This window comes from Mugil cephalus, chromosome 16 (genome assembly GCF_022458985.1).
Source record: "Mugil cephalus isolate CIBA_MC_2020 chromosome 16, CIBA_Mcephalus_1.1, whole genome shotgun sequence".
Lineage (NCBI taxonomy): Eukaryota > Metazoa > Chordata > Actinopteri > Mugiliformes > Mugilidae > Mugil > Mugil cephalus.
Window position 1 is genome coordinate 392,501 of NC_061785.1, and position 12,500 is coordinate 405,000.

The following is a 12,500-nucleotide window of genomic DNA, read 5'->3' on the forward strand; positions in this document are numbered from 1 at the left end:
ACGAGCCAGAGACGAGAGAGCGTCCTGCTGTTTGATCAACGCTGGCGGACGCCACCAGTTTAACGTCCATCCAGTTGTCCTCCACCCGTCTCCCTCTGTTTCCATGGAGACCCTCACTCTGTTTTATTTGTTTATCAGAGGGACATGGGTCATAGGGACTGTCCTGTCCACACGGGGGAGGGGGACGTCAGTCCGGACTGGGTTAAACCAGTTTACTTGTTTCATAGTTTAGAAACAGAGAGAAGGTGAAGTCTCTTCTTCTTCCTCTTCTTCTTCTTCTTCTTCTTCTTCTTCTTCTTCCTCTTCTTCTTCTTTACCTTCTTCTTCTTCCTCTTCCTCTTCTTCTTCTTTACCTTCTTCTTCTTCCTCTTCTTCTTCTTCTTTTTCTTCTTCATCTTCTTCACTTTCTTCTTCACGTTCATCTTCTTCACTTTCTTCTTCTTCTTCCTCTTCTTCCTCTTCATGTTCTTCCTCTTCTTCCTCTTCTTCTTTTTCACCTCCATCCTCTTCCTCTTCTCCTTCTTTTTCTTCTTCTTCTTCTTCATGTTCTTCATGTTCTTCACTTTCTTCTTCTTCCTCTTCTTCATGTTCTTCCTCTTCTTCCTCTTCTTCTTCACCTCCATCTTCTTCTTCCTCTTCTTCTTATCTTGTTCTTCTTCTTTTCTTGTTCTTCCTCTTTTTCTTTTTCTTCTTCTTCACCTCCATCTTCTTCACCTTCATCTTGTTCTTCTTCTTCCTTCTTGTTCTTGTTCTTGATCATCTTCTTCTTCCTCTTCAGTAACATAGTAACTGCTGACTGACATGTCAGATGTTCCCATTAAACTCATGTATTTCACTCACAGTGAATGTTTGTTTGTGGAGGAGGACCAGTCTGAAGTCTTATTTCCTGTGTGTCTTCCAGTCTCCCACCAAAGCGGTGTACAACGCCAGACACTGGACGGTAGAGAGTGAAGAGGAGCCCCCCCCGGCCTTCCTCTCCAAGGCTCCGGCCACGGCTGTAAGTTCACATGTCCATGTAGAGTCATGCTGCTCCTCATACACAGTACAGATGTCTGACTGCTCCTGCCTCCGTCTGTCCAGGCGTCGGCCGGGGGTTCGGCCGGAGGAGCGGCTGGGGGGCCCGGCAAGGAGGCCCCCGACTCTCAGAAGGATGATGGTGTGTTCAAGGCTCCTCCTCCTCCTCCCAAGGTCACTAAATGCGTCACGCTCCCCACGGACCTCTACCAGGACCCCGTCACTACGCTCAAATGTCGCAAAGAACACAAGGAGGTAAAAACCAAACCATTGGTGGTGTTCTCATCTCTTCATTTTAGCCGTCTAGTGGTCCTAGAGTCTAGTGGTCCCAGGGTCCAGAGTCCAGAGTCCAGTGGTCCCAGAGTCCAGAGTCCAGTGGTCCCAGGGTCCAGAGTCCAGTGGTCCCAGAGTCCAGAGTCCAGTGGTCCCAGAGTCTAGAGGTCCTAGAGTTCAGAGTCTAGAGATCCCAGACTCCAGAGTCCAGTGGTCCCAGAGTCCAGAGTCCAGTGGTCCCAGAGTCTAGAGGTCCTAGAGTTCAGAGTCTAGAGATCCCAGACTCCAGAGTCCAGTGGTCCCAGAGTCTAGAGTCCAGTGGTCCCAGAGTCTAGAGTCCAGTGGTCCCAGAGTCTAGAGGTCCCAGAGTCCAGAGTCTAGAGGTCCCAGAGTCTAGAGGTCCCAGAGTCCAGTGGTCCCAGAGTCCAGTGGTCCCAGAGTCTAGAGGTCCCAGAGTTAGAGGTCCCAGGGTCCAGAGTCCAGTGGTCCCAGAGTCTAGAGGTCCCAGAGTCTAGAGGTCCCAGAGTCTAGAGTCCAGTGGTCCCAGAGTCTAGAGGTCCCAGGGTCCAGTGGTCCCAGAGTCTAGAGGTCCCAGAGTCCAGAGTCTAGAGGTCCCAGAGTCCAGTGGTCCCAGAGTCCAGTGGTCCCAGAGTCCAGTGGTCCCAGAGTCCAGTGGTCCCAGAGTCCAGTGGTCCCAGAGTCTAGAGGTCCCAGAGTTAGAGGTCCCAGGGTCCAGAGTCCAGTGGTCCTAGAGTCTAGTGGTCCCAGAGTCTAGTGGTCCTAGATTCCAGTGGTCCTAGATTCCAGTGGTCCTAGAGTCCAGAGGTCCCAGGGTCCAGAGTCCAGTGGTCCCAGAGTCCAGTTGTCCCAGAGTCTAGAGGTCCCAGAGTCCAGTGGTCCCAGAGTCTAGTGGTCCCAGGGTCCCAGAGTCCAGAGGTCCCAGAGTCCAGAGGTCCCAGAGTCCAGAGGTCCCAGAGTCCAGTGGTCCCAGAGTCCAGTTGTCCCAGAGTCTAGAGGTCCCAGAGTCCAGTGGTCCCAGAGTCTAGAGGTCCCAGAGTCCAGTGGTCCCAGAGTCTAGTGGTCCCAGGGTCCCAGAGTCCAGAGGTCCCAGAGTCCAGTGGTCCTAGAGTCTAGTGGTCCTAGAGTCTAGTGGTCCCAGGGTCCAGAGTCCAGTGGTCCCAGAGTCCAGTGGTCCTAGAGGTCCCAGAGTCTAGAGTCTAGTGGTCCCAGAGTCTAGAGGTCCCTGAGTCTAGTGGTCCCAGAGTCCAGAGTCTAGTGGTCCCAGAGTCTAGAGGTCCCTGAGTCTAGAGGTCCCAGAGTTAGAGGTCCCAGGGTCCAGAGTCCAGTGGTCCTAGAGTCTAGTGGTCCCAGAGTCTAGTGGTCCTAGATTCCAGTGGTCCTAGATTCCAGTGGTCCTAGATTCCAGTGGTCCTAGAGTCCAGAGGTCCCAGGGTCCAGAGTCCAGTGGTCCCAGAGTCCAGTTGTCCCAGAGTCTAGAGGTCCCAGAGTCCAGTGGTCCCAGAGTCTAGTGGTCCCAGGGTCCCAGAGTCCAGAGGTCCCAGAGTCCAGAGGTCCCAGAGTCCAGTGGTCCTAGAGTCTAGTGGTCCCAGGGTCCAGAGTCCAGTGGTCCCAGAGTCCAGTTGTCCCAGAGTCTAGAGGTCCCAGAGTCCAGTGGTCCCAGAGTCTAGTGGTCCCAGGGTCCCAGAGTCCAGAGGTCCCAGAGTCCAGTGGTCCTAGAGTCTAGTGGTCCCAGGGTCCAGAGTCCAGTGGTCCCAGAGTCCAGTGGTCCTAGAGGTCCCAGAGTCTAGAGTCTAGTGGTCCCAGAGTCTAGTGGTCCCAGAGTCTAGAGGTCCCTGAGTCTAGTGGTCCCAGAGTCCAGAGTCTAGTGGTCCCAGAGTCTAGAGGTCCCTGAGTCTAGAGGTCCCTGAGTCTAGAGGTCCCAGAGTCCAGAGTCTAGAGGTCCCAGAGTCTAGAGGTCCCAGAGTCTAGTGGTCCCAGAGTCTAGAGTCTAGTGGTCCCAGAGTCTAGTGGTCCCAGAGTCCAGTGGTCCCAGAGTCCAGAGTCTAGTGGTCCCAGAGTCTAGTGGTCCCAGAGTCTAGAGGTCCCAGGGTCCAGAGTCCAGTGGTCCCAGAGTCTAGTGGTCCCAGAGTCTAGAGTCCAGTGGTCCCAGAGTCTAGAGGTCCCAGGGTCCAGTGGTCCCAGAGTCTAGTGGTCCCAGAGTCTAGAGGTCCCAGGGTCCAGAGTCCAGTGGTCCCAGAGTCCAGAGTCTAGTGGTCCTAGAGTCTAGTGGTCCCAGATCACTAGACTCCTCCGTGAACCAAACATGACGACAACATTCAGGAAAAAGACTCAGTTATTTAGGACCAGTCTAGTTTTACTTGGTCTAGAAACACTAGTTAAAACCTGATCTATAGGCTGAAGTTTAGAAACAGACTCAGAAGCGTCTTGATGCTACGTGGTCGTAAACTGGTCATGTGACTTGGACCGAACAGGTTCATTTCAGTGTAACTCTTTACAGTCTGAATTAACTTAGCTGCTCATGCAGCCACAACGTTAACGGACTAATTGGTTTAAAGACGACCTGAAAACCAAGATGAAACAGATCGGAGACATTTAAACAGGTGATGTTTGTGGATGGATGTGAAGGTTTCATGTGTCCTGTCACCTCCTGCTTTTATACTCTAACGTCTGGGATCTGTTCCCAGCTCTACACGGTGGTTCAACACGTCAAGCACTTCAACGACGTGGTGGAGTTTGGAGAGAACCAGGAGTTCACCGATGACTTCGAGTACCTGGCGACGGGGCTGAAGAGTGGACAGCCTCTCAACACACGATGCCTTAGGTGAGACCTGGACCCCACGCGGTCTGTAGGGAGCCCAGTTAGGACATGGAGGGGATGAGGCTGTGCACATCTGGGTCGGTCCCGTCTGGGTTCTGGGTCACACTGATGTTGTGTTGTGTTGTGTTGTGTTGTGTTGTGTCCTCAGTGTGATCAGCCTGGCCACCAGGTGTGCCATGCCCAGCTTCAGGATGCACCTCCGGGCCAGAGGGAAGGTGGCCCAGGTCTTCAAGACCCTCAACGACGCCCCTCAGCACCCGGTAGGTCCCCCCAGAGGAACCGGACTCACCCGTCCGTCCACAGGTTAGAGGGGTAGAGGTGGGGGGGACTAATGACTGTCCTCTCTGGTCTCTGCAGAACCTGGCTCTGTGCACCGCCTCCCTCATGTACATCCTGAGCAGGGACCGCTTGAACATGGACCTGGACCGGTCCTGTCTAGACCTCATGATCCGTCTGCTGGAGCTGGACCAGGACCAGGGGGGCGGGACCGGGACCGGGACAGGGATGGACAACACGGTCCAGTTCAGCGCCAGAGAGATCGCTAAGATGAAGGAGAAGATCAGGAAGCTGTGTGACACGGTCCACAACAAACACCTGGACCTGCAGAACATCACGGTACGGGACACTGTGGGACACTGTGGGACACAATGGGACAGTCTGGGACACTGTGGGACACTATGGGACACTCTGGGACACTGTGGGACACTATGGGACACTCTGGGACACTGTGGGACACTATGGGACACTGTGGGGCGCTCTTCTTCTCCTTCTGTCTTCTTCTACCTCTTGTCCATGTAGAATAGAACCATCAGCTGTCCTCTGTCCTCTGTCCTCTAGACGGGTCATCTAGCCATGGAGACGCTTCTGTCTCTGACGTCAAAGCGAGCAGGAGACTGGTTCAAGGAGGAGCTCCGTCTTCTGGGAGGACTGGACCACATCGTAGATAAAGGTCAGACATGGCGTCTCCCTACTAGTCCCAGCTGACTGGTCCGTCTCACGTCCGTCTCACGTCCGTCTCACGTCTCTGTCCTCTGTCTCAGTGAAGGAATGTGTCAATAACCTGAACCGTGAGGACGAGAAGGACAAGCTGGTGTCGTCTCTGTGGGGAGCGGAGAGGTGTTTACGGGTCCTGGAGAGTGTAAGACCACACAAGCCCCTCCCACTGCCCACCTCATTAAGCCCCTCCCACTGCTCACTTCATTAAGCCCCTCCCACTGCTCCTGCCTCCACCAGTCACAGTGCGTTGTGTCGTTGTGTTGTTGTGTTCCAGGTGACCGTCCATAACCCAGAGAACCAGAGCTACCTGATCGCCTACAAGGACTCGTCCCTCATCATCTCCTCTGCAAAGTGAGAACATTTACATCAACACGCTGCCACTTCATTAGGTACAAGACCAGCTGGTTCTGGTCCAGTGGTGATGATGGTGCTGGAGGAGGAGGTGCTGGAGGAGGAGGTGTTGGAGGAGGAGGTGCTGGATGAGGAGGAGGAGGTGCTGGATGAGGAGGTGCTGGAGGAGGAGGAGGTGCTGGATGAGGAGGTGCTGGAGGAGGAGGAGGTGCTGGAGGAGGAGGTGCTGGATGAGGAGGAGGAGGTGCTGGTGGAGGAGGAGGATGAGGAGGTGCTGGACCGGCCTCACAGAGTCCTGACCCCATAGACCCTCTGGGCTGGAGTAGATGTGAACCAGAACTTCTCCTCCATCACTGGTTCCAGCTGCTCCCCCACCTGCACTGTGTGTGTGTGTGTGTGTGTGTGTCTGTGTGTGTGTGTGTGTGTGTGTGTGTGTGTGTGTGTGTGTGTGTGTGTGTGTGTGTGTGTGTGTGTGTGTGTCTGTGTGTGTGTGTGTGTGTCTGTGTGTGTGTGTGTGTGTGTGTGTGTGTGTGTGTGTGTGTGTGTGTGTGTGTGTCTGTGTGTGTGTGTGTGTCTGTGTGTGTGTGTGTGTGTGTGTGTTGTTGTGTTGTGTGTTGTGTGTGTGTGTCGTCTGTTATTGTGTGTGTGTGTGTGTGTTATTGTGTGTGTGTGTGTGTGTGTGTGTGTGTGTGTGTGTGTTATGTGTGTGTGTGTGTGTGTGTGTGTGTGTGTGTGTGTGTGTGTGTGTGTGTGTGTGTGTTATTGTGTGTGTGTGTGTGTGTTATTGTGTGTGTGTGTGTGTGGTGTGGTGTGCTGTGTGTGTGTGTGTGTGTGTGTGTGTGTCTGTGTGTGTGTGTGTGTGTGTGTGTGTGTGTGTCTGTGTGTGTGTGTGTGTGTGTGTGTGTCTGTGTGTGTGTGTGTGTGTGTGTGTGTCTGTTATTGTGTGTGTGTGTGTGTGTTATTGTGTGTGTGTGTGTGTGTGTGTGTGTGTGTGTGTGTGTGTGTGTGTGTGTGTTTTGTGTGTGTGTGTGTGTGTGTCTGTTATTGTGTGTGTGTGTGTGTGTGTCTGTTATTGTGTGTGTGTGTGTGTGTGTGTCTGTGTGTGTGTGTGTGTGTCTGTGTGTGTGTGTGTGTGTGTGTGTGTGTGTGTTATTGTGTGTGTGTGTGTGTGTGTGTGTGTGTGTGTGTGTGTGTGTGTGTGTGTGTGTGTGTGTGTGTGTTATTGTGTGTGTGTGTGTGTGTGCCTCTGGACCAGAACCAGGACCACATGGTTCTGGTCTTGGAGACATGATCCGGATTCAGGACCAGATGAAAAGACTCTGACAAGTTTTAGAGACGAAGCCTCAGATGGAAACTCCTCAGAGGAGACATGTCCTCAGTAATGATGCGTGGAATAATATGAGGTGTCCTTCTGTCTCCTCCTGTCCCCCTGTCCCCCCCCTGTCCTGTCCTCCCCCTGTCCCCCCCTGTCCTGTCCCCCCCTGTCCCCTCCCTGTCCCCCCCTGTCCTGTCCCCTCCCTGTCCCCCTGTCCCCTTCCTGTCCTGTCCCCTCCCCGTCCCCCCGTCCCCCTCCCTGTCCCCTCCCTGTCCCCCTGTCCCCCCCCTGTCCTGTCCCCCCCTGTCCCCCTGCAGGGCGCTGAGCAGGTGTGAGGGGATGATCCAGCGCTACAGCCGGGAGGTGAGCAGTGACCAGGCCGTGGTGGGGAAGGCGGTGGAGGACTGCATGAGGGCCGTCATAGGGGTCCTCCTGAACCTGACCCACGACAACGGTCAGACATCCCATAATAAACACATGCTCTTAATGAGGACACTGTCCTCACAGAGACGCCCTGAAAGAACTCCTTAGTGTTTAGTTTTACATGAGTAAAGATTCCTCACGTTGTCTCATGTTGTTTATTTATTTGTGTGTTTGTTGTTTCTTTTACGTGTCATTAAATATCTGATCCTCTTCAGTCCTGGTCATAAATAACAAAGGTTTTCTTCGCCACAGTTTGTCTGCTCTAATATTCTGCAGAGTAGTTTGTTAAAGGTCTTGTCCCGTGTCCTCAGAGTGGGGCAGCACGAAGACGGGAGAACAGGACCAGCTCATCATGACGGCTCTGAACTGTGTCCTCAGAGTCCCTCAGTTCCTCCCCCAGGAGCAGCGCTTCGACGTCAGAGTACTGGTCAGTTCCTTCCCTTCTTTAGCCTGCACAACGTCCCCCGTGTGGGGGGACATGGTGGGACGTGGTGGGACCTGGTGGGACGTGCTGGGACCTGGTGGGACATGCTGGGACGTGCTGGGACGTGCTGGGACGTGGTGGGACGTGGTGGGATGTGGTGGGACGTGCTGGGACGTGCTGGGACATGGTGGGACGTGGTGAGACATGGTGGGACGTGGTGGGACCTGGTGGGACGTGCTGGGATGTGGTGGGACATGCTGGGACGTGCTGGGACGTGGTGGGACGTGGTGGGACATAGTGGGACATGCTGGGACGTGCTGGGACATGGTGGGACGTGGTGGGACCTTGTGGGACGTGGTGGGACCTTGTGGGACGTGGTGGGACGTGGTGGGACGTGCTGGGATGTGGTGGGACATGCTGGGACATGCTGGGACGTGCTGGGACGTGGTGGGACGTGGTGGGACGTGGTGGGACGTGCTGGGACGTGGTGGGACGTGCTGGGACGTGGTGGGACGTGGTGGGACGTGCTGGGACGTGGTGGGACATAGTGGGACATGCTGGGACGTGCTGGGACGTGGTGGGACGTGGTGGGACCTTGTGGGACGTGGTGGGACCTTGTGGGACGTGGTGGGACGTGGTGGGACGTGCTGGGACGTGGTGGGACATGCTGGGACATGCTGGGACATGCTGGGACGTGTGACCTGAGTCCTTGATGAATGTCTCCAGGGTCTGGGTCTCCTCATCAACCTGGTGGAGTACAGCGCCAGGAACCGCTACAGTCTGATGGAGATGGAGATGGAGGGAGGTCAGGGTCCCTGCGACTCCACCGTCCTCCTCAGCCCTCAGGACGGAGCAGGAGGAGGAGGAGGAGGAGCAGGAGGAGGAGGAGCAGGAGCAGGAGGAGCAGGAGCAGGAGGAGGAGGAGCAGGAGCAGGAGGAGCAGGAGGAGGTCCTCTGAGTGCCATCGCTGCCCTCGTACAGGTATTCATCACAGTACATATAAACCTGGGGTCCTAGACAGTATTAGATTAGACCTGTGACTCCGCCTCCTTCCCAGCTGTTCCTCCAGAGGGAGCGTGCTGCCGTCCTGGCGGAGGCGCAGACTGATGACCTCATCAAGGAGGCGCCTAAGCCGGCTCTGGACCAGTCTGGCCAGTGGCAGGAGACGGGCGGCGAGATCCAGTGGGTCGCCAACGACAACGCCCCCGACAAACAGGAGGACGAGGAGAAGAAGAAGAAGGAGGAGGAGGAGGACGAGGAGCTGGACCTGAACAAAGGTACCTCCTCATTCATTCATTCATTCACTCATTCATTCATTAGTTAGTTAATGTCTTCAGTGCTTGAATCGTTGTTTGTTGTCAGCTCTGCAACATGCAGGGAAGCACATGGAGGACAGTATCGTAGCCTCGTACACGGCACTGCTGCTGGGATGCCTCTGCCAGGGAAGCCCGGTCAGTCTCACCCTCTCACCCTCTCACCCCCTTTACCCCCTATCACCCCCTCACCCTATCACCCTATCACCCTCTCACCCTCACCCTATCAGCCCCACCCCCTCGCACCCTCTCACCCTCACCCTCTCACCCCCTCTCACCCTCTCACCCTCACCTCTCACCCCCTCTCACCCTCTCACCCCCTCTCACCCTCTCACCCTCTCGCCCTCTCACCCTCACCTCTCACCCCCTCTCACCCTCTCACCCTCTCACCCCCTCTCACCCTCTCACCCTCTCACCCTATCACCCCCTCTCACCCTCTCACTCTCACCCTATCACCCCCTTTACCCCCTATCACCCCCTCACCCTCACCCTCTCACTCCCTCACCCTCTCACCCTCTCACCCTATCACCCTCTCACACCCTCACCCCCTCTCACCCTCTCACCCTCTCACCCTATCACCCTCTCACACCCTCACCCTCACCCTCTCACACCCTCACCCTCTCAGCCCCTCACCCCCTCACTTTCACCCTCTCACCCTATCAGCCCCACCCCCTCTCACCCTCTCACCCTCACCCTCTCACCCCCTTTACCCCCTATCACCCCCTCACCCTCACCCCCTCACCCCCTCACCCTCACCCTCACCCTCTCACTCCCTCACCCTCTCACCCTCACCCTCTCACCCCTTCACCCTCTCACCCTCTCACTCCCTCACCCTCTCACCCCCTCACCCTCTCACCCTCACCCTATCAGCCCCACCCCCTCTCACCCTCACCCTCTCACCCCCTTTACCCCCTCACCCCCTTTACCCCCTATCACCCCCTCACCCTCACCCTCTCACCCCCTCACCCCCTCACTTTCACCCTCTCACCCTATCAGCCCCACCCCCTCTCACCCTCTCACCCTCACCCTCTCACCCCCTTTACCCCCTATCACCCCCTCACCCTCACCCCCTCACCCCCTCACCCTCACCCTCACCCTCTCACTCCCTCACCCTCTCACCCTCTCACCCCCTTTACCCCCTATCACCCCCTCACCCTCACCCTCTCACTCCCTCACCCTCTCACCCTATCACCCTCTCACACCCTCACCCCCTCTCACCCTCTCACCCTATCACCCTCTCACACCCTCACCCCTCACCCTCTCACACCCTCACCCTCTCAGCCCCTCGCCCCCTCACTTTCACCCTCTCACCCTATCAGCCCCACCCCCTCTCACCCTCTCACCCTCACCCTCTCACCCCCTTTACCCCCTATCACCCCTCACCCTCACCCCCTCACCCCCCCTCACCCTCACCCTCACCCTCTCACTCCCTCACCCTCTCACCCTCACCCTCTCACTCCCTCACCCTCTCACCCCCTCACCCTCTCACCCTCTCACCCTCACCCTCTCACCCCTTCACCCTCTCACCCTCTCACTCCCTCACCCTCTCACCCCCTCACCCTCTCACCCTATCAGCCCCACCCCCTCTCACCCTCACCCTCTCACCCCTTTACCCCCTATCACCCCCTCACCCCCTCACCCTCACCCTCTCACCCCCTCACCCCCTCACTTTCACCCTCTCACCCTATCAGCCCCACCCCCTCTCACCCTCTCACCCTCACCCTCTCACCCCCTTTACCCCCTATCACCCCCTCACCCTCACCCCTCACCCCCTCACCCTCACCCTCACCCTCTCACTCCCTCACCCTCTCACCCCCTCACCCTCTCACCCTCTCACCCTCACCCTCTCACCCTCTCACTCCCTCACCCTCTCACCCCCTCACCCTCTCACCCTCACCCTCTCACCCTCTCACCCCCTCACCCCCTCACACCCTCACCCCTCTGACCTAACGTGTCCTCTCTGTCCCAGATGAATGTGACTACTGTGAGGGAGAACCTTCCTAAAGGAGACTTCTCCATCATGACAGAAATGCTGAAGAAGTTCCTGAACTTCATGAACCTCACTGTGAGTATTATTATCTGATCTGATTAATGGATTATTATCTGATCTGATTATTATCTGATCTGATTAATGGATTATTATCTGATCTGATTATTATCTGATCTGATTATTATCTGATCTGATTATTAGATCCTGTTGATGGTTGATGGATGAGTTTTTTTCCACAGTGTGACGTTGGAACCACGGGACAGAAATCTATCTCCAGGATCATCGACTACCTGGAGCACTGTTAGAAAACCTCCCTCCCTCTGTCTCTGACCTCCTGCTCCTGCTCCTCCTGCTCCTCCTCCTCCTGCTCCTCCTCCTCCTCCTCCTCCTCCTCTCCTCCTCCTCCTCCTCCTCCTGCTCCTCTGTGTTTTTCTGTCTCTGTGGATGAAGAGCCAGACCAGTGTTCAGTTTGATCTCCCGTCTTAAAAGAAGGAACTGAGTGAATCCTCCTGGGAACTACAAACTGGTTCCGGTCTAAGAATCCATCCCCCTGCTCTGGACCAGGACCAGGACCCTCTGGACCTGGACCCTCTGGACCAGGACCAGGACCCTCTGGACCTGGACCAGGACCCTCTGGACCCTCTGGACCTGGACCCTCTGGACCTGGACCAGGACCCTCTGGACCAGGACCCTCTGGACCAGGGCCCGTTCCTCCTCACCCTTTCCGTTGCCATTCCTCAGACCCTCGTTCCCATCATGCATTTCACCAGGCAGAGAGGATGTAATTTATCAACTGGAGAGTTTTAAAAGTTGTTTTTCAGACTCAAGAGACTCGGAAAAGTCTCGTCCACCACGACCAAGACCTGCACAGAGACTCCAGCTCCCATGATGCACCTGGGTCGACCCCAGCACACCGGTCATCCGAGGGAGGAGGAGCTCCAGACTCCTCAGTTCCACCTGGACACGAGACACGAGAGGCACTTAAACATGGAGTCTCTGGTTCCTAGTTCCCTCTGGAACCTGGTTCCTCCTGGTTCCCTCTGGAACCTGGTTCCTCCTGGTTCCCTCTGGAACCTGGTTCCTCCTGGTTCCATCTGGTTCCTGGTTCCCTCTAGTTCCTGGTTCCCTCCAGTTCCTGGTTCCGTCTGTCGTCTGTTCTTTGTTTTAACTGGTGGTGTTTTCTTTGGTTCCGCTGGTTCTCATCTCCCTCCTTTAAACGTTTACAGCTTTACTCAGACGTCTGGAACGAGCTTTTCTTTGTACATAGTTGGAGTGTAAATAGAGGAGGAGGGGGAGGAAAGGTGGAGGAGGAGGGAGGGGGAGGAGGAGGAGGAGGGAGAGAGGGAGGAGGGGGAGGAGGAGGAGGAGGGCGGGGGGAGGAGGGGAGGAGGGGGGGGGGTGGAATCCGAATTTAGACTTAGACTCTACTTTTTGTGAATGGGACTCTATTTTTGTTTTTCTAAAGCTTTTCTGTGAGCGGGACGTTGTTGTTTGGGACGGAGCCGTTTGACTCGTGTAAATAATTTTAAAAGAATAAAAGTTGATACTTTCAGTAATTTCCT

At 55.8% G+C, this 12,500-nt stretch overlaps 1 protein-coding gene across 3 annotated transcripts in view; it reads left to right on the forward strand.

Moving 5' to 3' along the window:
* The window catches only part of LOC125022345 (wings apart-like protein homolog), a 26,957-nt gene extending 14,463 nt beyond the window's left edge, over positions 1–12,494 (forward strand). For all 3 annotated transcript variants that reach the window (XM_047608946.1, XM_047608945.1, XM_047608948.1), the window contains exons 6-20: positions 902–997; positions 1,081–1,269; positions 3,993–4,129; positions 4,275–4,386; positions 4,484–4,741; positions 4,964–5,075; positions 5,167–5,264; positions 5,397–5,473; positions 7,106–7,242; positions 7,523–7,638; positions 8,362–8,616; positions 8,693–8,912; positions 8,998–9,086; positions 10,918–11,013; positions 11,178–12,494. In XM_047608946.1, the coding sequence (XP_047464902.1) occupies positions 902–997; positions 1,081–1,269; positions 3,993–4,129; positions 4,275–4,386; positions 4,484–4,741; positions 4,964–5,075; positions 5,167–5,264; positions 5,397–5,473; positions 7,106–7,242; positions 7,523–7,638; positions 8,362–8,616; positions 8,693–8,912; positions 8,998–9,086; positions 10,918–11,013; positions 11,178–11,243 (2,058 nt within the window). In that variant the 3' untranslated portion in view covers positions 11,244–12,494. The remainder of the gene's footprint in view (positions 1–901; positions 998–1,080; positions 1,270–3,992; positions 4,130–4,274; positions 4,387–4,483; positions 4,742–4,963; positions 5,076–5,166; positions 5,265–5,396; positions 5,474–7,105; positions 7,243–7,522; positions 7,639–8,361; positions 8,617–8,692; positions 8,913–8,997; positions 9,087–10,917; positions 11,014–11,177) is intronic.
* The last annotated feature ends 6 nt before the right edge of the window (positions 12,495–12,500 follow it).